The sequence below is a fragment of the Tursiops truncatus genome, chromosome 12 (assembly GCF_011762595.2).
Source record: "Tursiops truncatus isolate mTurTru1 chromosome 12, mTurTru1.mat.Y, whole genome shotgun sequence".
Lineage (NCBI taxonomy): Eukaryota > Metazoa > Chordata > Mammalia > Artiodactyla > Delphinidae > Tursiops > Tursiops truncatus.
This window is the reverse complement of record NC_047045.1, coordinates 19,359,304-19,386,329: the sequence shown is the minus strand read 5'-3', so window position 1 is coordinate 19,386,329 and position 27,026 is coordinate 19,359,304. Positions and strand designations below refer to the sequence as shown.

Here is a 27,026-nt window from a genome sequence, read left to right as displayed (position 1 = left end):
TCAAAATTTCTATTTCTACCATTTGGAACACTTTATTATTTGTATTATTAAAGTTAATCTGCTTACCAAATTTTGTTTAAAAAATAAAGTGCTTTCTGTGCCATTATTTCTTCAGTGTACAGTTTTTTTTTTTTTTTTTTTGGCTTTTAGCTATACTGACATTTCAGTAAACATGGAATGCAAGTACAGGGACAAATGACATTTAAATGATTCAGTTTTGATACGTCCTGTGTTCAGATTCTTTGAATTACATTACCAAAGTGAATGTTATAAGTTTTTCCATGTGAAAAATACAGATTCGAGAGTTTTCTTTGCTTATTCATTCTCCAAGTGTAATCATAAACAAAAACAGAACCCAAACCATCTTTCCTCCCCTCCCTTATACATAGGCGCATGTTTCCAGCAATGAGAGTGAAGATATCAGGATTAGATCCTCACCAGCAATATTACATTGCCATGGATATTGTGCCAGTGGACAACAAAAGATACAGGTACAGTGATCAGATGGATACAGAGGATAAGAAAACGCTGGGATTTTACAGGATACACCTATTTAATCTGTGCTGATTATGATATTTGTTTCCAGAAGCCTGTAGAATTATCAGATCCATGATCCAAACCCTGTCACTTCCAGTAGTCTAGATGGTGCCTTCTCTTACAATAAATGTGAAAAAAAATTTTGTTTTGCTTTTAGTAGATACAGAAATGTCTTTAAGTGTTGAGGAATTTTAATAAGGGGTCAGTTTAGTGTTGCTAAACTAAATGTGACTTTAATGTTGATTTACATTTTGATTAGGATTTTGAGACAAAATGTTGAGTCAAGTTTGTAGATATACATAATAGTTAACAAATTGTTTCATTTTCTTCGTGATTTTTTGGACATTTAAATAATTTCCCTTTATTGTGTTACATACAAAATCATAGGCTTCTTCACAGGCTTTTTTCCCTTTAATTTGAGAAAATTATTGAAGATATTTTACAATTTAGAAAAAAAATTCTCAATTCATTACTATATTAAGACATCTTTAAGCTGGCAATGAATTTGTTACTTCACTGTTGTTTTTTTGGCTGGTAGTTAACACAGTAAGTTTTTAAAAGTTTTGTAGTGTTTGGATTTTGAGAGAATATATTTATCTAGATATCAAGTAAAGTTGGAAAAGATACTTTCTTCAGTATCAAACCAACCTTTGCTTTTCCTTCTGCAAGTAAGCAAATCAACAGTCGTCAATGGCAATTCTTTTTATTTTACTGAGGAGCTGAACTGATTCACTTTGTTATAAAGCAGAAACTAACACACCATTGTAAAGCAATTATACTCCAATAAAGATGTTTTAAAAAATGCTAACATTTAAAAAAGGAAATTCTGAGTGGAAAATCGGAAGATGCTGCTTTAAATTTCTTTGTTTCTGTCTTTTAAATAAACAGCTAGGGCATTTAGTAAGTTTTTAAATGAAATCAGATTTGGTTTTTATTACTCTTTAAAGTTGTATCCCTTATTTTAATTAAATAATTCATTAGGGAGCTTTGCTAAAATTATCTACTACATGATAGAAGCTAGAAGGCATTGAAGTTTATTCTTTAAGTTTACTTGGTTTAAAATCCATATTCTAATTTGGGTCTTGCCCTTAGGAAGACAATGTAATTCTAATGAACTTAGAAATTATTCCTTTTTCTTCTAAGTTTGTCTTCTATTTCTTTCTCCAGATCTCTTCCATATATTTTGGATGCTTTATTTTACTTAACTGATCCTTATTATTCACACATAAAGCAAGAAAAATTTCAAGTATTAAGATACCATATTATAAAAGGTCAAATTATAAAACATAAATTTGCTTTCACTTATATTGCTTCTCAAGAAAAAAATTGTTTTTAGCATTTGTGTTGAGAATGTTTCACAAAGAATATGTAACATGTAGCATTTATTCTCTTAGTGGGTGTGGATTTTTGAACTATTCAATATGCATACTTTTTCAAGGTTTTGACAGAGCATATCACTCTATTTATTTTGGCAATAGCTCTATATTCATTGTGCTGCTTTTCTTGCATTTCTAAGATTTGCATTTTATTTTCCAACTTTTTCAACAATGGTAGAAACAAATATTTTTGGCTTATTCTCTGCTATCAAAGAATGGTATTTGGTGAAATGAAAAGTGATTGTGATTTATTAGAATGTAAAATTAATACTCACAAAAGGCCATGCACTTAGGAGCTTATTTATTGAAATTGCACTATATCAATTAAGGGGAATTGTCTCTATTATTATTCTTTATTTTGTGATAGTGTATTTTTTCCCAAGAAAAGGAATTAAAGACTAGAAGGCATATTGAACTCAAAAGAGAATGAAATGTGTGACCATATTGAAACAGTGAGCCTCACCAGAGATATTATGAAACTGTTTCATGCTATTTTAAAAAGAAATTTGCATATATACTGGTAGAATTCTCTGAGACTATTTGTAAATTGTTGCTTTAAATTGTATGCCATATTTTAAATGGAAGAAAAACATCGAAGTATATAATTTCATTTTCTACCCTTTTCTAAGTCAATCATCCATATACTAGTTTCTAGTTTTTGAATTAGTGTATTTTAAATTAACATTAATAAATTATGGTCTGAATATAAGATTAAACATTATTGTCTTATATACTACTTGAAACATTGTTATTTAAATGACTATTTTTATAGAGTCAATATAGTTGACATACACAAATAGAATAAGATGTTTTGTCTCTTAGTTAGAAAGGTAATGTTAATTAGATATATCATAATTTTTAAAGTTTGATGTGTATTTTAATTAGTGGTATAAAAAATTTAAAGAATTTTCTTACAATAGTCAAAACAAAGAGAAATATAGGAGATAAAGGCCTATGTTTTATGATTTTACAAACTTTTAAAATTAAACAGAATATCCTCAGTTTATAGTGTAATAGAGTTAGAAAAAATAATTATAAATGATAATAGATGGAACTTTTTTCCCTATGAAAATAAATTTACTGAAAGTTCTGACAATTTCCCCTTGCCTTTCTACCATCTATCTCATCAGTTTGAACATAAGCATAAAATGGGAAGTGATAAAGAAAGTGGGACACTTTAAGGTATAACTCTCAAGTATTTTTGAGATTTCGTTAAAGGAGAGATTGAGAACTTAGTTTCTTCATGTCAATTGAACATCCAGATGAAAAATGGAAAACATCAGAATACAGACAGAATGTCTAATGTGTTTAAGTGTGACTCATCCAAATTAAAACACTTGCATTTATGGTGGGAATAGTGTGCATATTTTTCACTAAATCCTTAACATACCACTTTGAGTGGTCAGTAGGTTATCACTGCTTCAGAGAGTTTTTAAAAAGTGCTTGAAGTCTTATTTTATATGCATTGAATGTAAAGAGCAAATCGTCAAATTTTAGACTTTTTAAAGGGTGCAGATTTTGTCTGAGTCTACTGAGTTGGAAATACCAAGAAAGCAACAGTTCACAAACTGAGCCTTGTCATTGCCTTCTAGGTATGTTTACCACAGCTCTAAATGGATGGTGGCGGGCAACGCTGATTCCCCTGTGCCACCCCGGGTGTACATTCATCCAGACTCGCCTGCCTCAGGGGAGACTTGGATGAGACAAGTGATCAGTTTCGACAAGCTGAAGCTCACCAACAACGAACTGGATGACCAAGGCCATGTAAGTACATGGCCTCCCTAATTTGCCTCCATTGGATGGCGTGGGCTGTATCTGTACTGTTCCTGCCTGAAGGAAATGAACTTTTCTAAGATCATGAAATTCCTCTCCTGGTTGACTAGCCTGTGCACAGTCTGCGCAAAATCTAGGTTGTAGTTGCATCAGAGATTATGCCTGTGGCCGGAGTATTCTATGAAGCATTTAATAGGGAAAACTAGATATTGCATTTGTATTGGAATGAAAGAACCTCAGGCAGCCATTTTTAGCCAAAACATTTGTTTGAAATCCCGTGAGGTGCCAATTATTATACTCTGAATATGAATTCTTAGCACTTGGGTGAACAGTGATAATGATTTATTGTGTCCTGCCTGCATCCAGTTCTTTCTCCAGTGAAGCTCATGCTTCTCAATAACAGCCCAGGCTTATGCTGTTTGCGTGTTCCACCTGCAAGCTCCCAATTGTTTTGTAATGACATCTAAGGTGTCAAATACGTTGTAATAATTCCTTTTCGTCTTAAAACTGCTGAAAAATGATATATATGCTAAAGCCAGCCATTTCAATAATATAGTCATTTTTAACACTTTATTAATTTTTACACAGTATTGTTCCTAGGCAAGACTACCCTTATTATTTTAATAAATAAGTAACTCTGGATACATGCTGATTTCCACTCAATGCTAGCATTTCTATTAGGTTTCTGTTATTTGAGAGGGTTTTGACTGAAGCAGGATTGAAATGCCTTTTAAAGAGCATATATGGTACGTAAAAGGAATACCAACTAGTTCATTTCTCAAAGGGGTGACATGAAGATAGCATATTTATGGGCCAATCTTTTCAAACAAAAATGCAAACTGTCATAAGCTAGTAATACAGTGATGACAGGATGTGATTTGTAAGTTGCTAGATAATATCTTAAGCAAATTGACCTTAATGAAGACATTCAAGTACAAATTTCATTGTGGTACAGATGCAGCATCTGGATTTTTAAGACTCATCTCTCTCAAACTGCCAGTACTTTTGTTTATTTGTTGCCTTTCATATTCTAAACCAGAATCAGAAAAGTAACAGTGTACAGTTTATTTCTGAATCCCACTTCATGCCCTGTACTTCAGTGCATTACTTTGCTTCTCTTCTATTTTTTCTGTATATACACAGTCAGGTTGTAACAGTTATTTTTCATTTGATTTCAATGAAAGAACACTAGTTTCTTCTGTCTCATTGAGGGAGCCAACTGTGAAATTTTGCCAGTGCATCCACTGAGGAGTCTTTAATATTTTTTACAGTAAAAAATTTTTAAAATAAATGGCAGTAAGTGTTACCTGCTTTCAAAGCTTAAACATACCCTGCTTTTCTGAGTTCTATAGTTTGAGAATATATCTTTTAAAGAGATAAGTGGGTCTAAAAGCTATACACTGTCATATATACGGGACAAACTCCTTTAAATAATTTAAATAAATATAGTCATTCTATAATTCAAATTCTTTCAGATCAAATTACTGGCTTTATATCTAATATCTACCATGTCTACAAAATTAGATATAGATCTAGTAATTTATCCATCTGATTTTAACTTCATAATTTCACTAGACTTTATTTAAAACAGCATTCTCTAGAGAAACAGAACCCACAGACTGTATAGATATAGTTATAGGTATATAGATAGATAGAGATAGAGATAGAGATAGAGGAGGAATTTGTTTTAGGGAACTGGCTCACACAATTGTGGTGGCTGGTAGGTGTGAAATTTGCAGGGTGGGTGGGCAGGCTGAAGACCCAGGGAAGAGCTGATGTTGCAGCTTGAGCCTCGAGGCAGTTTGGAAGCAGAATCTCCTCTTCCTCAGGGGACCTCCACCTTTTTTCTCTTAAGTCTTTCAACTGATTGGGTAAGGCCCACCCACATTATGGAGGGTATCTGATTTACTCTACTGATTTAAATGTTAATCTCAACTGAAAAGTACCTTCACAACGACATCAAGACTGGTGTTTGGCCAAACATCTAGGTACCGTGGTCTAGCCAAGTTGACACATAGCGTTAGTTATCACACAGCATTTGTTTTAAATACAAAAGAATAGATTGCAACTTGAGCCACAATTGTTTATACCTAAATAATTATAACATTTCACTCTTAAAAAAATAAAAACATAGCAGAAAACAGACACAATCTATAGAAGTGTGTCATTTTCCAGTAAAATTCTTTTAAGGTTGTGACAGGATGTAATACTTTAATAAAGGAAAGTAATTAGTGTGTGCAGGGAATAGGGAGAGAATAATATGTACCTGTGCATTTTGGAAGCGAGGAAATTGCCTTTGCAAATAGTAAAAATGTACATATCGCTTGATACTAGAGGAGAAGGTAGGAGGGAAAATGCTCTTTTCTGTTCTTTATTTAAAAACAAAGTTTTGAAGACTTTGTAAAATGTAGTAAGAGATAAGAAGCCATAGTCTCTGCCTTCAGTGATCTTCTAGCCTAGATGGGGAGAGAGGACAGGCACACAGGTGATCGTGATGTCAGCGCACAGCAGTGCAGCTACCATATTGTTCCAGCCAGGAGACATTGGGAAGGCCCTGTGAAGAAGGTGTCTGCTGTGTTTCTTTGCTCAGTTTGGTGACCCTAAATAAGGTTAGATTAGAGATTAGGAAGTCATTTCTTATTCTATTGCTGATGTGATTCAGCGTCTGAGAAGACAGCAGTACCATTGTGATGGGACTAACTCAGCAGTCCCTTTCCTGATGCAGAGACCTCTCAGGGACTCTCACCTCTCTGCCCTCATACAGTTGAGCCTCCCCACCCCCCAATTCTAAAGGAAGTGACACTAATCTCTAACCAATCAAGCTGTAGATTCAAATGCGAGGTAATTTGTTTTCTAAATTGGTTTCCTACTTTTTGTCCTCTCAGTTCCCAGTTTTAGTCGGCTAAAGATGTACAAGTGTTCAACATGGTGACTTGAGAACTCCATGTAGACCTGGGACTTTTATGAAACACAGAGAGATTGGAGGAAACAAATTGTCACAGGGCTGTGAGTGGACCTAGGGCTGCACATGAGATTATGTGCCATTGTGATTTTCCCCAAAGTGATTTTTCATCTTTCCAAACACCAAGAATTGTTTAGAGAGGAATACTGGTGAGAATCTAGAGATGTAGAAACGTCCCACCACTCCACAGCTAATCTGTTTTTTTTTTTTTCTGTTTAGCGTGTCAACTTTTTATTAAAGAAAAATTAATCTTATAATTTTTAGGACTACACATGTATGTCTTTTTTTAACATCTTTATTGGAGTATAATTGCTTTACAATGTGTTAGTTTGTGCTTTATGACAAAGTGAATCAGCTATACATATACATATGTCCCCATATCTCCTCCCTCTTGCGTCTCCCTCCCACCCTCCTTATCCCACCCCTCTAGGTGGTCACAAAGCACCGAGCTGATCTCCCTGTGCTATGTGGCTGCTTCCCACTAGCTATCTATTTTACATTTGGTAGTGTATATATACCCATGCCACTCTCTCACTTCGTCTCAGTTTACGCTTCCCCCTCCCCGTGTCCTCAAGTCCATTCTCTACGTCTGTGTCTTTATTCCTGTCCTGCCCCTACGTTCTTCAGACCTTTTTTTTTTTTTTTAGATTCCATATATATATATATGTGTTAACATACGGTATTTGTTTTTCTCTTTCTGACCTACTTCAATCTCCACAGCTAATCTTGAATGTTGTGAAGACTTTATAATCCCTACTTGCCCTTTGGGGAGACCGTAGTCAGCTTTGTCTTGGATTCTATACAAACCAAGACTGATTCTTGGATTACCTGGGAGCAGATGGTCAGCATGCTTGGGTGGGGTATTTCCTTCTCATTATGTGCATGTTTCACTTGGAATTTGCTGTCTGGAGGGAAACATTCAGGTGAACATTTCCCTGCAGAATTAGATAATTCTATATCTAAGGTAATTCTATATCTAAGGTAATGGTGCACCTTTAACCAGGGCAGGACTTGTACCCACAGTGCTGGTGTACTTTGGAAGGAAGCACAGTCAGGCATCTACAGCCAGGAAACTTGTCGGAGGGTCTGTTCTTCCAGCTGCTGAGGATTCACTGATACAGTCACCCTAGCTCTGAGTTTGTCCTCACCCTCTTCCCATTTCTGCTCGAGAATCAGAAGGGGAAGCAAGAGGTCACAGGGGAGATTGCTAGATCTCCCTGATGGAAAGAACTTGCCATTGCTTAGAGGGCTAAGGTTCATAAGCAAAAAAACTTTGACTCTCTGGGCCTTGGTTCTCTCACGGGTTATATCGGAACCAGAGAATTTTGAGTGACTCAAATGAGCTGATGAATTTGAAAGTCCATATTTGTAAGGGCACAGCATCACACTTGAAACAAAACCCAGGCCACTTTGCTATGGAGCTTGCGACCCTGTGTACCTACCCTGATCCCTACCATTGAAAGCAAGTCTGCATCTGGTATCACCAAAAATGCAGGGAGCCAGGTTTTTGTTATCTGCTCCTTCTTGGTCCTTTGCTTGACTTGTTCCAACACTGGCATTTAGGTCATGTAGAAAATTTCCAGAGTCAGCAGGTAGTGTTTCCCTGTTGAGCTGTTTTGTGAGGGACAGGTGGTGTATCTGTCAAACTACAGGCACTTAAGGCCCATCAGATCAGAAATACGTAACATCGTGCTTCTTTTGACTCAAACCTAGTATCTTTAATGTGGGAAAAAACTGTATTAACCTTCACGTGGGAAAGCACCCCGTGTTTATGGACAGAGGTCCATGTGACTATCTATGCTACTAGGTAATGCCCCAAAGAAAAAACAGCCTCCATCTGAACAGAACAGAGAGCACGGAACATGCAGATCAGTTATAATTATCTGAGTTTCAGAAATGGGCACTATCATTGTGGTCTCCTTGTTTATAAGGCCAGTGGTTCTCCTTGTTCTACTTGTTCTATTAAATAAGCAAAATATTCTTGATGAATGGATAAAGAAGATGTGGCACATATATACAATGGAATATTACTCAGCCATTAAAAGAAACAAAACTGAGTTATTTGTAGTGAGGTGGATGGATCTGGAGTCTGTCATACAGAGTGAAGTAAGTCAGAAAGAAAAACAAATACCGTATGCTAACACATATATATGGAATCTAAGAAAAAAAAATGTCATGAAGAACCTAGGGGTAAGATGGGAATAAAGACACAGACCTACTAGAGCATGGACTTGAGGATATGGGGAGGGGGAAGGGGAAGCTGGGACAAAGCGAGAGAGAGACATGGACATATATACACCACCAAACGTAAGGTAGATAGCTAGTGGGAAGCAGCCACATAGCACAGGGAGATCAGCTCGGTGCTTTGTGACCACCTGGAGGGGTGGGATGGGGGGGTGGGAGGGAGGGAGATGCAAGAGGGAAGAGATATGGGAACATATGTATATGTATAACTGATTCATTTTGTTATAAAGCAGAAACTAACACACCACTGTAAATCAATTATACTCCAATAAAGATGTTAAAAAAATATTCTTGAACACTTGTCATTATAACTTTGATAGTTCATTAAAAAGCAAATAATGGAAAAAAAAAAGCAAATCATGCTATTTTATGAGAATAACTAAGGCTCGTTTAGCATTCTCTTAAAATTTCCAGGGATATACTATATTCCTATAGATCATATTGAAAGTATATTATTTTCCTTGAATAATTTTCAGGTTGCTATTGGCAGTTACCCTTTAATGTGCAAACATAGGCATGCCTCATCTATTTCTGTACCCTACCCCAGTATACCCCACCTTAAGTCATTTTGGAGATTTCGTAAGGATATAAACAAATAAATGAAATTAAAGTGTATATAGCTATACAGAGAAATCTGCTTGAGAGAACAAAGACTTTATAAAACAAGAACCCACTTTTCATTGACTAGTAAACAGAAACCCAAATGAATTTTTGTTTCCTTCACTACAAGCCAGTTCACTCTCGTCTTCTTGGCCATGCACTGTATTTTTGTTTGTTTAATGTAAAGTGGCTTTTTCCAATTTTTAGTCTGCTCTGGAATTTGCTAATCATTGGAATTAAATCTTGCTTTTTCATACTTTTTACCTGACTCACAGCCAGACATACATTTCATGTTAGACTTAGTGTACACACACACACACACACACACACACACACACACACACACACACAGAAAGCAGACAGTGTTTTGGAAAACAGTATCTATTCTTACTACAAGCAGCACACTCTATTTTTCTGCTTTATTTGCTAATTTTACTTATTTTTAAAATTTCCAGTTGCAACACTTTAAACTGATTTTGTGAGCCATGAATGAGTTAGTTGAAATTCTGTCCTTTTCTAAACCTGGAAACAGACTTTTCCAGAGGTTGCTGATTTGCGTTGTGTGTCCCTGGGTGATGATGAAGGCTATTGTCCCCTCTTGTCCTTTCCTCAGACTCATGCTATTGTTCCATCAGGAAGGTCTGGTGGGTCCCATCATTAGATCTGCTATCCAGGCATTTCCTCCACTGATAGAAAGAAAATTTTAGGGTTAAAAAAACCCCAAAACTGTTGGTTAATAACAGAGTGTAAAGACATCCTTTGGGGGCAGCAAACACACTCTACAGGTACAGGGCTATTTGTGTTTGGGCTGACCAGTGATTCTGAATGTGGCTTATTTAAACTGCGCACATCCTGAAAAACATGAGGCAGGTCAACCAACCACTGTGTTTTTCCCAGACCTTTGTTTAAGCATTTCTCCAAACTCCTAACTCCTCAAAACCGGAATTCAAATTGTATAGCTCAGGAAACATATAGATTCATTAACTAAACTCATTAGTGAATATATTAATTTGGATTCCTGGCAGCAAATAGAAAATCCCATTGGATAGGGCTGTTTCTTTTTTTTTTTTAATCATTGACATATACAATTTTTTTTTTTTTTTTTTTTTTTTTGCGGTACGCGGGCCTCTCACTGTTGTGGCCTCTCCCGTTGCGGAGCACAGGCTCCGGACGCGCAGGCTCAGCGGCCATGGCTCACGGGCGGGCCGAGCCACTCCGCAGCATGTGGGATCCTCCCGGACCGGGGCACAAACCCGTGTCCCCTGCATCGGCAGGCGGACCCTCAACCACTGTGCCACCAGGGAAGCCCGACATATACTATTTTTAATACACAGTCCATATTCAAAAATTTCCAGCTGTCACAATAATATCTTTTGAGTACTGTTTTTTCCTGTCTGGGTTCCAATCCAGAATCACACATTGCATTTATTTATTTATTTATTAACGTCTCTATTGGAGTATAATGGCTTTACAATGTTGTGTTACTTTCTGCTGTATAACAAAGTGAATCAGCTAAATGTATACATATATTCCCATATCCCCTCCCTCTTGCGTCTCCCTCCACCTGGTCCCTATCACACCCCTCTAGGTGGTCACAAAGCACCGTGCTGATCTCCAGAAAGTAGGCATAGAGGGTTAGGGCTATTTCTTTACCCCACCTGCTCAACCTTGACAGTATAAAACGTATAAAGAAGAAGAAAACATTCACGCACAATTCCATCATCCAGAGCTGTGACCACTCTTCATATCTTTGTATGGGTCCTTTTTACTGTCTACTTTTATGTAGTTATGATAAGTTGAAAAACAACTTGGATCCTTTATTCTAATTTAAGATTTAAAAAGAAGCGTTTCATTATGTGGTTAAAGATGTCCTAAAAGCGTTAGTAATGGCTGAATAATGTTGTATCCCACTGTGTGGACTTTCATTTACCTAACCAGTCTACTCATGTCAGTGGTTTATAGTTTTTCCACTGTTGTAAATGGTGCGCTGCACATCTTTGTATATGAAACGCTTTTCTGGATTTGGAATATTTCCTTAGGATAAATTCTCAGAAGTGGAGTCTTTGGGCAGAAGGCAGTTGAACCATATCATCAGATTCCCCTAGCTGAGTCTGAGAGCTTTTGCATCGCCAGGCATCTGGGTTTTGGAAACCTTGTTATGATGGGAGCACGGACGCTGGGCTCTCCAGGCAAACCAGAGACTTTGTGAGCCACGCATAAGTCACACCCTGGGGTATCCTTAAAATCTCTTTGCCCTTGAATAGACATGTTGTGGTCACCAACAAGGGAAAAAATGTTTCTGAAGAAAACCTTGGTGTGCAAATACTTATTTTTAGGGGATGGGTGTGGTAGAATTCAAATAATCATTTCAGTCTCACTCTTAGTTTTATTGTCTTGGACTCTGTGTTCCATTAGGCTCATTATAAATAAAAGGCTTATGAATTTATTCTTGTGTTTTCAGAAACAGAAAATTTGATGTTACATTCGTATGGTTATACACAGGGTTCTGCCAAAATAGTGATTACTTTTTTTCGTTTGTATTTTTATGCACACTTTGCAAACGGCTTCCTAGCAGTCTCAGTCCAATTTTGATATACTTTATTAAATTGGCACTTTCAGAGCCTTGGATATTTTTATTTCCAACTGGGATTCATTTTGCACGTTAAAGATTTAGTCAAGGCAGAAGTTGCTGACAAATTTGGCTTCTCTTTCCTTGACATAGATTATTCTTCATTCTATGCACAAATACCAACCGCGAGTCCATGTCATCCGTAAAGACTGTGGGGATGATCTTTCTCCCATCAAGCCTGTTCCATGTGGGGAGGGAGTGAAGGCATTCTCCTTTCCAGAAACTGTTTTCACCACTGTCACCGCCTATCAGAACCAGCAGGTACTGTTCTCAGAATTGGGATCTTTCTAGCCGTTTAATTTCATGTGCAGATTGAAAGCTAGCTCTTCTTTTCACTGTATCTAAATGTTATGAATTGTCATAAAGCATTTGCCATCCAGAATATATATGTATTGTAATAACAATTATTTATCCATTATTCCTCATGTAAAGCTACTCTAGTGAGGATTTCTTCAGACCAGAGTGTGTCTCATGACTGGCCGTGTAGGTTTACTTTCCATTTTGAGACATTGAATCCTGATGTCATAATTAAAATTAGAAAGCATGTGTATTGACTAGGAAATAGACATGTAGGATATGAAAGTGAGTTACGTCACAGGGCATGGGATTTGACAGCTCACTTTATTTTAAAGCTACCATCCATATATTATGGGAAATATTTCAGAAGCATTTATCCTATGCAGTCATTTTAGTATATATATACAAAAGGGCTATTTCTTTCAAGATATGCTTTAATTGTGATAGAGGGTGATGCATATGCTTATATAGTCTGAGAGATGAGCGAGTATGGAGTAATCCTTTCATAAAATTGGAAATAATTTGAAAAGTGAAAAACTTCTTTTCTATATGAGTAAGTATATGTACTTCTTTAAGGCTGTGTCAAGCAGGTGGATAACTGAATTGAGGCAATTATTTGATCCATGCAATTCTGGACAGTTTTCATAAGAAATAGCGATGGAGTTGAGGCTGATGTGGTCTGTGGTAGATTTTTTTAAAATTTCAACGGTCAGCAGAATTATTTTAGGTTTCCACTTCTCTTTACATTTATATACATCTCAGTTAACAATTTTAGGCTTTATAAACTCTCTGTTGTGTTTTCTGTTGTTTTAAAGCTTCTTAGGAGATTTGGGCCCTGTCCTGTGCGTCCTCCTTTAGGGCTGAGAGGCTCATCTGTTCTCGTCCATGTGACGACACCTGTCCCACAGCCCAGGCTGTCCTGTCCTCTCATACTCACGTTGTCACACTTCTATACAGGTTTTTGGGAGGGAACATGAAATTAACCTTTAAAAGGGCTGGAGAGGGCTTCCCTGGTGGCGCAGTGGTTGAGAGTCCGCCTGCCGATGCAGGGGACACAGGTTTGTACCCCGGTCCGGGGAGATCCCACATTCCGCGGAGCAGCTGGGCCCGTGAGCCATGGCCGCTGAGCCTGCATGTCTGGAGGCTGGGCTCCGCAGCGGGAGAGGCTGCAAAAGTGACAGGCCCGCAAGGGCTGGAGATAATTAGGAAGATATTCTTAAAATATGTCAGGTGTAGAAAATGTTTTTTATTAAAGGAAAAATATAATGCATGGAGAGAAAAGAGCAGAGGCATTTGTTACCCAGTTCATCTTTTTTCTCTGTCTGTCTGTCTGTCAGTCTCTCTCCAACGTACCCAATTAACTGTGTTAAAAGTGTATTTTCTACTAGCCTCTGTGATACAATAAACGAGCTGCAGTGGGCTTTTGGTACATGTTGGTGACTAACACCAATTCACTAATGTTGACAAATCAATTAAGAGGATGGAAAAATTAGAAGAAAAGAAAATTGATGATGAAAAACCATGTTCATTTTTTTAAACTTCCTGGCTGCCATTTTGAAGAACTTTTGGAAAATTGGTAAGCAGCCCATGCTTGGTGGCTACCAGCGTGGGCTCTAAAGCCTGGGGTGCTAGCCCAGTTCTACGGCCAGTTAACCTTATGATCATAGGAAACTTAACCCAGTGTAAAAGAAACATAAAATTGGGATAATAACTACATCTAAGTTGCTATGAGAATTCAATAAAATAATATGCACAAAACTCATATTACAGCATACATGGTATGCACTCAACAGATGTGATGTCAGCAATAAAAAATCATTATAATAGTAATTGTGAAAAACCTATATTTAGACAAGGCACCATTATATAAATATGTACTCTTTTTTAAAATACTATTTTAAATGAACACTTAAGTTATTAAATGTTCTTTAAACATGATTTAAATGAACAGATAATTGAGCTATAATGAATTATAAAGAATTCTTTCAATGGCAGAGTGGCAGACATGGTGAATTACTTAGCAGACTCTTACATTATCTCATTTATAATGTAGTTTTATCCACACACTAAGACAGTAGCATATGGAGTACACCTACCTCAGGTGTTGCATGGCTGATTGGCAGACGGTTGAGAGCATACACAGCATAATATAGGGGGATTGCGGACGACTTTCCAAGGGTGCCTTTCTTTGCCTTAGTGTCGTCCAGCAGTGTTCGTTTGTCCTTGGCCAAAATGGCACAATAAGAAAGAAGGATGTTCATTAACTTTGGAGATTCCACTAAACCAGGGAACACAGAAAACAAAGCACGATGTGCTTCTTAGAAAATAGGCTGTTAACTCCTTTGGGCAAAGTGGAGATCTGGTAAGAAACAAATGGGACGTTGTTTACTAGTGTCAATTTCAGGATGGTATGACTACAAAAAGTTGTTTTTAATGGAGACGATTAGACCACTTGCAAAAATGTTTCCCTCAAATCTTGGGGTCTTCCTGGGCAAAAATCTGGTTGTGAGTCAACAAATTACAACTGTAGTTAAAATGAAGCCATTATTTATTTCTCCTACATATATAAGATTGAATCCCATTAGAACCTTCAAGTCATGGTTACCTCTGGTTAGACATTCACTGTAGTGCTCTGACCAGGTCACGAATCCATAGATAAAAGAGGAGATGAGAGCCATAAAGATGATTCAAGGAGAGACAAAGTTAAAGGAATGTATATTGCCTATTTCTGAAGAAGGTTAACAACATTCGAGCGTATAAATGTCTGTTAAATAGAAGCTGGATATTAGCTGCTCCGCATCACCACTACTGCAAGAGAAACAGACACATGTCACAGCGTTAATAAAGGGAAGAACTTTAGTTTAGAGAGATTGTCAAACAAAGGGCAAATTATCAACAGATGATTCAGAATCTCCTTCTCCAGGGATATTAAAAGCAAAGCAAACTTTATCTATTACAGAGCTTGAACAGAGGCGGGGGAATGTCCTTTTCATAGCAAATGAATGTCTAGATGATTTCTGAAATTTTCATGTAGCTTTGCTACTAATATAATAAAATACCTGAGAAACAGGGAAGAACACAGTACATCTTCTGACAGTTAATTTTGGAGTTACTTATAGTTCTTCCATCATTTCCATTTTTAATAACCTTCCTTGGCATTTATAATAAGACTTGATGTGATTTTTTTTTTCTGCTCTGCAGATTACTCGCCTGAAGATAGATAGGAATCCCTTTGCCAAAGGCTTCCGAGACTCTGGGCGTAACAGGTGAGCCTTAGTGAAAAACATTCTGGCTGTGATAAATATATTTGATTTTTTATTGTGAACTTTCCATTACAAAGTAAACAATTAAATTTACTGACATGGTTTTGAAATCACTTCTGATGAGGATTTAAATTTACTAATATCATTGAGCCTTGGATGTAACTTATTTTGGGTGTGGCATTTTGCCCATTTCTAAGATTAATATTGATGTGAAATGCTGGGGTGAAAACGGAAGTTCTCAGGGTGTACAGTGCATGCTGCCTCTGAAGGGGCCTTGTGGAAACCTGCCCCTCAAGATCCAGGGGCTTTAATATCCCAAATCAAAATACTCTCTGCATCTGCTCTTGGTTTAGAATTTGCTTAGTGATGTCACAATTATGTATTGATCTGTCTTCGAAATAGGACAGACTCTTGTTCACTCAGATTTCCAACTAGAATATGAGACTACTCCTCACTGCCAAGACAGCTGATGTTCTTTGGTTTCCAAATTTGTCTTGGCTCTACTGACAGCCACACACTTGTTTATTTTTTCTGTGTCGTGTTTTATGGTGTTTGTACTAAGTGGGAGAGCTACAATAATGAATTCCACTCTATTACTTTTTATCAAAAAGCAGACCACCCTAGTCTGTGTGCCAAGAGTTTTTGAATTTATTGATATGATTCTATCCCAATACAGTTCAGTGCAACGTTTTCTAAAATAACTGTTGATAGTAATAATAGACTAACGTTCTCCAGATGCCCTTTCAGGGTAAGACTTCGACTTAAATGTTTTTAAAAGCACTTTGTTTTTAAAAAGTATTTGAGACATTTTTTATCACTTTACTCCAGAAATACTTCTTGAAAACTTGGTATTGGTAGGCGGTGTCTACATGAGGTCAAAATCCCCGATTATCTTATTTTAGGAACAATTTCACTTTAAATTGTAGAGAGAAAACAATCAAGCAGTAGTGCAGACTTTTAGTTCTTTCAGCTGATTAGCTGGGCAAGGTAGTGTAGACAGAGACCTTTTCTCAGAATAAACTCCAATGCTTGCAGAAAGACTTGATTTCATCTTCATATGCAATGATTCATTTAAACACCTGCCCTAAGCCTTAAACTTAGCGCAGGCAGATCAACAAGACTGACTAATAACAGGGCTTCACTCTGTAGGAAGATTTGCAGGTATTCCTACTATACATTGTCTGCTGTATTGAGATGATTCTGTCATTTTAGATGTCTCTTTCCATGTGCAGAAAAACTTTGCTTGGCTTTTGTTATGTTGCATTAGCTCATGGTTAACTTTGCTTTTCAGAGGAGTTTCTGAAAGTTGAATAATCTAGTAACTGGGGTGGTCACTGGTAAGGTGACTGAAGGAAGCCCCTGGGATGACTCCTTTTCTACCTTGCCAAATACTTTGATGGAATCTTCTTGTGGTTTTGGTTATAGCCGAAGAGTATGTATCTATTTATGACCCTTGAATTTCTTTCAGTTCTTTTTTTTTTTTAAAGCAGAGAATAAATTTATTAAAACTCACTGAAACTCCAGGAGGGCAGCATTTAGGCTTGAGATCATACATCCAGGAACTAAGTCCAGGCTCTCCTGTAGGATGGCTCTAGCAAAGACCTCACTGCTGTTGACATTGGGGGGGGTCACATGGCTTGTATGCAGTCTTTTTTTTTTCTTCCACTTTTATTGAGATGCAATTGACATACAGCATGCCTAAGTTTAAGGTGTACTGCATAATGATTTGACTTACATACATCATGAAATTATGACCTCAATAAGTTTAGTGAACATCCATCATCTCATATAGATACAAAATTAAAGAAATAGAAAAACAATTTTTTTCCTTGTGATGAGAACTCTTAAGATTTCCTCTCTTAATAACTTTCCTCTATAATATACAGCAGTGTTCATTATATTTATCATGTTGCACATTACTGTCAGTTTGTTTTTGAAGCAATAACTTTAAACATATTTTTAAAGGTGTATTTTGGGTAGTAGTCATAGTGGATAAGCCTATAAGTAGAAGTGAGATGATAAGATACATATTACAAGGTTTCAGGAAGAATTCTAGATAAGTCAGCACAATGAAAAGACGTTAGTTTTTAAAAATTTGATCAGTGAAAAAAACTCAGAGGCATTGGTGAAAATAAACCACTAAGTCTCTTGTTTGGTACCATGAGGTCAAATGCTAGGTTTGATAGAAATTTTTTCTTCCCTTTGGCTGTTTCAGGAGTATATAAGCATGGCATCCATGGTGCTTGCTGTTTATTGCCTGACTCTAAACCTTTTAAAGTTTTTAATCGACACGCAAAAAATAATAAATTATGTTTTAACACTTTTTAAAGGTTGTTAAAATTTTAAATTTTTATTTTACTCCAAATCTTTAAACAATATCATAGTATAGGAAAAACATGTTGAACTTATACATAGCTTTCTTGTTAGTGAAATGAATAGTTTCACTTTTTTTCTCATTTAAATGACTTCTGCTTATCACAGAAAAGCTCTTCAGTGCCCATTTTGGAATGCTAAATATCTATGGACCAGTATTTCCAGTTTTAAAAAAATCTGATTTTAACATTTTCCACTGATAAATGCAAAAGACACTTATAATGAAAAGAGAGAATTTGGTCAGCTTTAAAGATTTCTAACTTATGTATTATTTTCCTTTAAAAAGAAAGTTATCTGTAAGACCAGGAAGGTGCGTTGCTGCTGAGGACTTGGGGGAGGGGTGATATGTTTTCATATATTGATAGAGAAAAAAGCCCATGAGAAAAAATTCAAAATATTTCTTTAATACTCCCAGTTTTCTTGCACTGTTGTTACTGCTTTTTAATACACATTCTGTTTTTATTTTTCCCTAGACATGAAATAAACAAATTATGCAGGGCAAGAAAGAAACTTGGACTTGTGATTTTTTTTAACTTTATAAAACAATTGAATTAAAAATTATACCCTCCTGGCTATTTATGGTTCTGCAGCCTATTTTATAGGAATCAGTAGCTTCAGCCCTTAAAAGCTCTCCTGCAAGACATTTGTTACGTGAAGGAGAATTTATGTGCTGAGAATAGTTTCATTCTTCAGTTAGGCCTTACGGTTGACCCTATAAAATGTTTTACTCAGGAAGGTACAAAAATTTCTTCTCTTTAAATACTTCAGGAAAAACATAACCATTTTACTAAATAAACTTGGCCATTTGATAGCATAAATTAGCGAGGTGATAAAATGTGGAAATTGTTCAAAAGCATCTTGTATAAATTACCGTCTTGGCTACACTCCTGCAGGAGGTGTCTTTTATCTTTTCTTTAACTAGATGGGAAAAAGTCTCCATTACTGGAGAAAATGAAGGCTTTTTAAAAAAAATGTCCAGATTCAGCTAATAAATATTTTATAACTGTTTCCTGCAAAATATCTGAAATCCTTTCTAGAACTTGCAGTGTGAAACAACAGCTTCAAGAAAAATATCAATAGGTCCAAATCAGATCGCATGTAGATCTGTCACCTTCAGAGCATCCCTTTACAGCTTAGGGTTATATATTTGTGAGGATCAATAACTTCTCCCTAAAAATTTGGTCTGTGGGTTTGTATTTGAAGCATCATACAGTTTACACTGCTAAAGCAAATAAGGCACTGATGGTCATCTCCACAGCTCATAAATTTCTAGGTCCCATCGATGCTCAGGACCTACCTCTTTGTAAATTCCCCTTGAGGTCACTCCAGGACTACTTTGGTATCCTGAATATTTAAAACTACAATTACGAAAACTCATCTATGCGGTTTCACAAAGCAGTTTATACAAAACTGTGTCCTAACTTCTTTAGCTTAAAAAAGCTTGTTTCTAGAAAGTCATAAAAATTGAGTATTAGTACAAGCTAAAAATAGAGCAATCAGCTCAACAGCACCCAGCGTTCATAAGTTGAGTATTAAATGAAACCTGCAGGTCATGTGGGGCTTTGGGACTGACCAGGCTGCCAACCTTCTCCCCAGTCAATACTTTAATGTACATAAAATATTGCTGAGTAGAGTGGTCTTGGATCTGGTTTGTAGTCAGCCACAGATAGCATGTCTCGTTTGGAAAAAAAATCACTTCGTGGTAAAGAACTTTAGAGCTAGGAGAGGGTTTAAAGCTTTGTACTCCAGTCCTCACTTTGTGGGAAACTGCAGTCCAGGGAGCTTCAAACATTTACTCAAGGTTAGTGGGTTGTAGTTACAACCCAGTTCTCCTGATCTCCAATCCAGTGTCCTTACCACAAAATAGTCCTCTCTCTGGGGCACACTGATTCCATCCGAAGACAGACTCTGTCCTTCATGCTCAGGGCAGCCCAGGGCAAGCGGCGGAAGATGGTTTTAGCTGCACGCACAGGTCACTTACCATGGGTCTTTAGAGAGCTCTCGCCATGTTGTACAGGGGGTGTGACTCTGTGAGGCGGTTTTCTCTAGTCTTAGTTCATAGCTCATGACTTGGGGATGGAGGGAAAGTAACACGTGGAGTCTAAGCTATTAAAGATAGACCCTGTCTTTAATATCAGCATTAAATACAGATTATCTGTATTAAATAAAACTGTATCTGACAATCACAAGAGGTGTTCGTGTGCTGTTTGACACTCAGGAATCAGACACTTCCTACAGTGGAGCTATATATTTCATGAAAAGCACAATGTTACCTAGATTAACAAATTGCTTAGCACTGAGATGATTGAGGAAATAGTTGGTGAGGCCTTGAGAATGTGCTAGTTGAGTGAAGGGCCTCATTTCTATGACCTAGAGGACTTAGTTATCTGATGTATGGAAGTGGTATCTGAATCACTTACGGTAGGAGGTACATACATTTATTATGTATTTAGAGTAGTCACCCTTGTTTTAAAACATACACGTATCCATGTAAGTAGCCCATAATGAAGTTATCCTGTCTCTCTAAGTGTCCATTCATTAAGTGTGTGTAGGGGCTTTAAAATAATGTCTGGTGCTGATACTAGCTCCAGATACCGTAGCGCCCCGTGAGATCACCTTCCTGGGATCATCCTCCAGGCTGGGCTGAGAAGCCAGGGCTGCCCCCTCTTCCCCAGAGCCCGCCCTGGCTGCCCTGCGTGTGGTGATCATGCCTCTGAGAGAGAAGTCAGTTTTCTTAGGATGAGTGCTCTTCTCCGCTGGCTGCCGAGGCACCGGATGCCGGATAGAAATGCCTCTACGGGGCGTGCTTTTGTGGCAGAGCTCTCCGCAGCAGAGGGAGAGTGGTGTAACAGGGAGAGAGGATGAGCTCCAGATCACAGCAAAGCCGTGGACTCACGGCAGCTAGGATGGACTCTCTCCACCCCAACTTCCTGGTACAAGGGTACAGCTTTTTATCCCCTGAGATCAGCTAAGTTTTCTGAGAACGTTAACAGGCCATCCTGGGTGGATTCCATCCTCTTGTGCTCCTGGTGACAGAATGCTAGCTCATCTCTGAACCATTTCTCTTTCTGTTTGTGCCAAGCTCCTCACCTGCCAATGTGGGGGGCCACTGTCAACAGCAGCGGTGTTTTCTGAGCTGCTTATTATGGCTGCAAACTCCAACTGCTCCTAACTGAGCTTCTTGTGTTCACCCCCATCCTGACCCTTCCATTTAGAATGGGTTTGGAAGCCCTTGTGGAGTCATATGCATTCTGGAGACCTTCACTACGGACCCTCACCTTTGAAGATATCCCTGGAATTCCCAAGCAAGGTAAATCACAAAGTCTCTTGGGTCAGGGACTTCCCTGGTGGTCCAGTGGTTAAGACTTCACCTTCCAATGCAGGGGGTGCAGGTTCGATCCCTGGTCTGGGAGCTAAGATCCCACATGCCTCCCGGCCAAAAAACCAAAACATAATACAGAAGCAATAGTGTAACAAATTCAATAAAGACTTTAAAAATGGTCCCCATCAAAAAAAAAGACTTAAAAACGAAAAAAAAAAAAAAAAGAAGTCTCCTGGCTCATGTATATCAGCCAGGTCCTGCCTAGATGCTCAGGCACTGAAAACTGCACAAGTCATTGCTTGTCCTCTATAATGGCGACCTCATTACCAACATCCTCCCATTACAGGATCCTTCTCTTTTCTCTCTGTTATGGGGATGGGCCAGGAAAATGGCCGTTGTGATCAAAGGTTGTCTTGGATGTTTTAGGCTGTTTATATATTTCATAACCTTTACTTTACCCTAAATCTCTTCTTAAAATTAGAGGTAGACTAGTTGGCCCTGGTACCAGGTGTACTTCACAGATAATTGCCCATGCTGGTCCCGGTTTACCCTTTCTTGCCAGCTTCCTCTTCCTTCAGCAGAATTGCCTCTAGGCAGGGTTCTCTTGTATTTATGATGAGAAGGTCAGGCACACTGAGGCAACCTTCCCTGAGCTCCCCTTTGAGTATTTCCTCCGAGCCCATGGCTGGTGTTTCCTCAGAGGGAGCAGCATGGAAAGGGATGACACTTCCTTCTCTACTTGGTAGGTAGGACTCACGGCTCACCCCTGCACTCAGGCATTTTACGTCTGATCCTGCCCAGCACCCCGTTGAGAATTTAGCATTGCTGGGTTTTAGATAATTATCATTGGGCAGATTGGGCTTTTAGATTATTTTAAGAAGCTGTATAAAACACTGTCACTAGAGCAATGAAGGTTTTACAACCTATCCAGCCCATTGGAATTCTCTTCTCTCCCCTAAGTTCCGTCAAGTTGCAAACATCAATCTGTCAGCAAATCCAGAGGGGGGAGTCAGCCGCCACCACTGTTATTGATTGGATGCAGGGTTAACCCCCCTCTCTATTTCACAGGGCTGTTTATTTGCTGGACCTCTGCTCTTGTGTTAGCATGTGATTCACCAAACCATTTTCTGTTTGGAAATGAGATATGTATACATGTAGCTGATTCACTTCATTGTACAGCAGAAACTAACACAACATTGTAAAGCAACTATACTCCAATAAAAAAAAAATAAAGTTCTAGACGGTTGCCTTATTTCAGTAGCCCTGAGTGGTACAGTCATTGATTCACACAAGCTTGCAGTGGGAAGTTGCAAGTTTGTTTGAGGCAGGATGTGTCTTTGACCAATTTGGCTCTTTTCTTTGAATTCCTTCTTTTTTGGCAAGAAAATATATTGCTCCAGAGGAAGCTCTGCTGAAAGAAAGAGTAAAAGTTGGGTAGGGGCTTCCCTGGTGGCGCAGTGGTTGAGAGTCCGCCTGCCGATGCAGGGGACACGGGTTCGTGCCCCGGTCCGGGAAGATCCCACATGCCGCGGAGCGGCTGGGCCCGTGAGCCATGGCCGCTGAGCCTGCATGTCCAGAGCCTGTGCTCCACCACGGGAGATGCCACAACGGTGAGAGGCCCGCGTACAGCAAAAAAAGAAAAAAAAAAAAGTTGGGTAGAAGTGAGGTGATGGAACTTTTGGAACAAGATACAGAGTAAGATGAAATTTATATTTTCTAAAGTTGCCAGGAAAGTCAGTATTTGTCGTGTTTATTATTAAAAAATGAGAAAACTTTGAGAAAGGTAATTGAGGGAGAAAATGTGAAAATTCTATGTGATAGTGTCCTAATACCTTTTGGAAAAAAAAAAAGTCACTCCTTGGGGAGATAATTTCCTTGAAAATGTTGGGAGGATCTATGTTTAAAATATTTCAGTCTGAATTCAATTAAATTACAATTCCTGAGAGCGGAGACCATCTCCTTTTCGTGTTTGTACCCGCCCCTTGTAACAAGTCCGTCTAGCTCATGTGTACATAGTTGAAAGGAAAAGATGCTCTTTACATTTCAATTTCTTTTGTAGGAAATGCAGGTTCCTCCACCTTACTCCAAGGTTCTGGGAATGGCGTTGCGGCCACCCACCCTCATCTTCTGTCCGGCTCCCCTTGCTCGTCTCCAGCCTTCCACCTGGGACCCAACACCAGCCAGCTGTGTAGTCTGGCCCCGGCTGACTACTCCGCATGCGCCCGCTCTAGCCTAACCCTCAACCGATACAGCACGTCCTTGGCCGAGACCTACAACAGGCTCACCAATCAGACGGGCGAGACCTTCGCCCCGCCCAGGACTCCCTCCTACGTGGGCGTGAGCGGCAGCGCCTCGGTGAACATGTCCATGGGCGGCACGGATGGGGACACCTTCAGCTGCCCACAGACCAGCTTGTCCATGCAGATTTCCGGGATGTCCCCCCAGCTCCAGTACATCATGCCTTCACCCCCCAGCAACGCCTTTGCTGCTAACCAGACACACCAGGGTTCCTATAACACGTTCAGGTTACACAGCCCCTGTGCCTTGTATGGATATAACTTCTCCACATCCCCCAAACTGGCTGCCAGTCCTGAGAAAATTGTTTCTTCCCAAGGAAGTTTCTTGGGGTCCTCACCGAGTGGGACCATGACGGATCGGCAGATGTTGCCCCCCGTGGAAGGAGTGCACCTGCTTAGCAGTGGGGGTCAGCAGAGTTTCTTTGATTCTAGGACCCTAGGAAGCTTAACTCTCTCATCATCTCAAGTGTCTGCACATATGGTCTGATGAAGCCTTTAAGTTAAACTACATTGGAATCTGGCTAATGTATATTCTTTCTTCGTTTTCCTTGTCTTTTCTTTTTGGAAAGCAATATGAAAAGAAACTTATCAGTAGCTTGTAAAATGTACATATAATAGAAAATGAAGGCTCACTGAGTTTTTCTGACTTTCTCATGGTGAGATTGTAATTATCTTTGGTACATATGTATACTGTATATGGCTTGTGGGGTTTTGCAGCCTACAAAACCACATCCTCCTTCTATTTTTCCCCCCAGTTACACAGAGTATTGGCATAAATGTAGTATGTTTAACCAAAGTTCTCATACTTTTTAAAAAACCAAACAGCAAACTTAAAACTTGGCAATGACACTCACCAGACTAAGACATATAACTTAATTTATCAGGAAAATGCTCTACACAGTTTCCTACTTGAGGCTTGATAACCAGCAGTAACCAGCACACAGAGTCTTGTGAATTCTGTTATTCTTGGGCACAATGTGAGAACCTAAGTCAGTAGAAGTCTTAGTAATAGTACTGAGGTATCTGTAATCATGAAGGATTAGCTTTTGTGTTCCTACTTGCTCTTATTTATCACAGGTATTAGGTGACTTTGGTCCTATAAAAATTCATAATCCATAGTAATTACTTTCTTAAGGAAAATGGAAAAGCTTGTGATTTTTTTCACTTTCTATTGGACAGGTAAGAGGTATTTATTCATCTGCAGAGAATAAATTTCCAGTATTTTGGATTTTTTGCTCATTTTATTTAGTATCAAGTAGACTATTAAAGAATGTCCTATAGACATTTTAAATTCCAGTTTTCACCAGGGAAGGAATATATGATATGACTGGAATGGCAAAAAGAAAATAAATCCACCTCGAATTCTTTGATTCCAATGAGAAATGTCTAGCTTTTTAAATCAAGAAGAATTATATTGTTAGCTATCCCTTAGGTTTTTATAGTGTTTTGTTTTTTTTTAATTCAGGATTTTTTTCCACCTTGCTTTGAGATTCCTGACCCATGGTCTATAAGTAAGGGGAAAAGGCATTTATGCTACTTATTTATATCTCATAACTCCTACAAATTGAAACCTTCCCCCCTCCTGAACCTTGTCCCTTTGTCTGAAGTCTTTCTCAAAACAGATAGATTCTAGGCCTTCATGGTGTTAAATAACGCTGTAAGGAATTTCAGGGGGTTATCTCCAGCAATCTGTCTTTTGGGGGTTGCAGTGCAAAGGCCAAAGCCCATTACTATAAAGTTCCTCTTGGAAGACTAAGGAGGAAGATACCAATTATGATAAAGGAGCTGTAAAACTTTTAACCTCAACGTCATTTTTAACCTCAAAACTGAAAAAAAGAAAATGAAAGCAGTATTATTTTTTAAAAACCCCTAAAACAATGTATACAGGGTTTGGAAGCATGTAGTAACTTTGATAGCACATAGTGAGATGAATAGGAAAGGCTAAGAATGCAAGGTGAAGAGGATTACCGAATGTCTATTGAGGATAAAATCATGTGTCTGTTCATTGACTCACTACATTTCATATATTTGCCAAGCAAAAGCAGTGTGTTTCAGTGCTAAACAGAATGGCTTTAACTGATCCCTAGGTTAGATGGGGCTAGGGCGAAGCTCCTGGTTTGCTTCTTTACTTTAAAACAGCATGGCTGTTACATATTGAGGGAGATTACTATTTAAACAGTATTTGCACAGAATGTGACTCTGTTTATATATACTGATAAATTTCCTCATGGGTTCTCTAACAGTTTGTCCAATTAGTATTGATCTTTAAATTTAAAATTAGCATGAAGGCACATGACATATATCCAATAGGTAGATCTACATAAGATGTTTGTGTATGGTATTAATAACTTGACAAAGATTTGGGAAACGTCCTTATGATGAGTACATCCCAGCCTCAGTGCTTGGTATAATTTAAGGAGAACAAGAGAGTTTTCCATCTGGAGAAAACATAGAAAGTAATGATCTACACCTATATGCATTAATACGATGAGAATTTTCCTTTTTGCTCTTTGTGATTTGAGATGACACCACAATACAAGTAGCATTTTTAATTAATCTTTTCTTTTCGATTTAGCAATATTGTACAAATGCTGTTTCCTTTAGGCTTTACTGTAAATATTAATCATCATGTCACTTCAAAGACTAGCCTTTTATCATTATATTAAATGACATACAGGCATTGATAATTATAATTATATATCTGTATTTTATTAAAAAATGCTTAAGAAATTATATATTAAAGTGTGTTACTAAACCCTTTCATGGCTTTGGAGGGGAATCATTTGAAGTGTCTATAAATGTTCTTCCAAGAACAGGCCCACACACGCATGCTCCAAACACAAATTTTGTGGCTTATGAGTACAAGGCACGGGGAAACGGGCCTGGTATTCACTTTTGATGTGTTCGATATAATTTCTTGGTGCCTTGACCATTTCATTGAAGGTGAAGACCTGACAAATGTTGAACACATGAAAATTCACATGTGAGAAGAGGAGGGCAGAGCGGGATGTTTTGTTTCGGGTCCGGGGTGGGGGGGAAGGGCAAGGATATAAGAATGAGCTGCTTGTACCACTGACCAGTGATGACAGATCACTTTTAGACCCCTTACTCAGAAAACATTCCAAGGGACATTGTGATGAGGTGAGGTTGCTGCTATCACAACCAGTCACATTTTGAAAATTAACACTTGCTTCCATACAAGCTCCCTCCCAGAGGTCACCAGCTTTTCACAAGCAGGGCACCCCCTTGCTGACCCCTGATTTCTGGAATGTAGGGGGTCAGGAGACTTTGGTGGCCCCCAGAGAAGGTTGGGGCACAGTGTTGCTGATTAGCAAAGGATCACACTCACTCTT

The 27,026-nt window shown here is 38.3% G+C and overlaps 1 protein-coding gene across 1 annotated transcript in view; it reads left to right on the top strand.

Annotated features, from left to right (window-relative positions):
• Positions 1 to 26,433, top strand: part of TBX18 (T-box transcription factor 18) — a 30,396-nt gene extending 3,963 nt beyond the window's left edge. Inside the window, exons 3-8 of the mRNA XM_004310561.4 lie at positions 390 to 491; positions 3,506 to 3,677; positions 12,215 to 12,382; positions 15,620 to 15,684; positions 21,270 to 21,364; positions 23,436 to 26,433. Of these exons, the coding sequence (XP_004310609.1) occupies positions 390 to 491; positions 3,506 to 3,677; positions 12,215 to 12,382; positions 15,620 to 15,684; positions 21,270 to 21,364; positions 23,436 to 24,160 (1,327 nt within the window). The 3' untranslated portion in view covers positions 24,161 to 26,433. The remainder of the gene's footprint in view (positions 1 to 389; positions 492 to 3,505; positions 3,678 to 12,214; positions 12,383 to 15,619; positions 15,685 to 21,269; positions 21,365 to 23,435) is intronic.
• Positions 26,434 to 27,026: the final 593 nt, after the last annotated feature.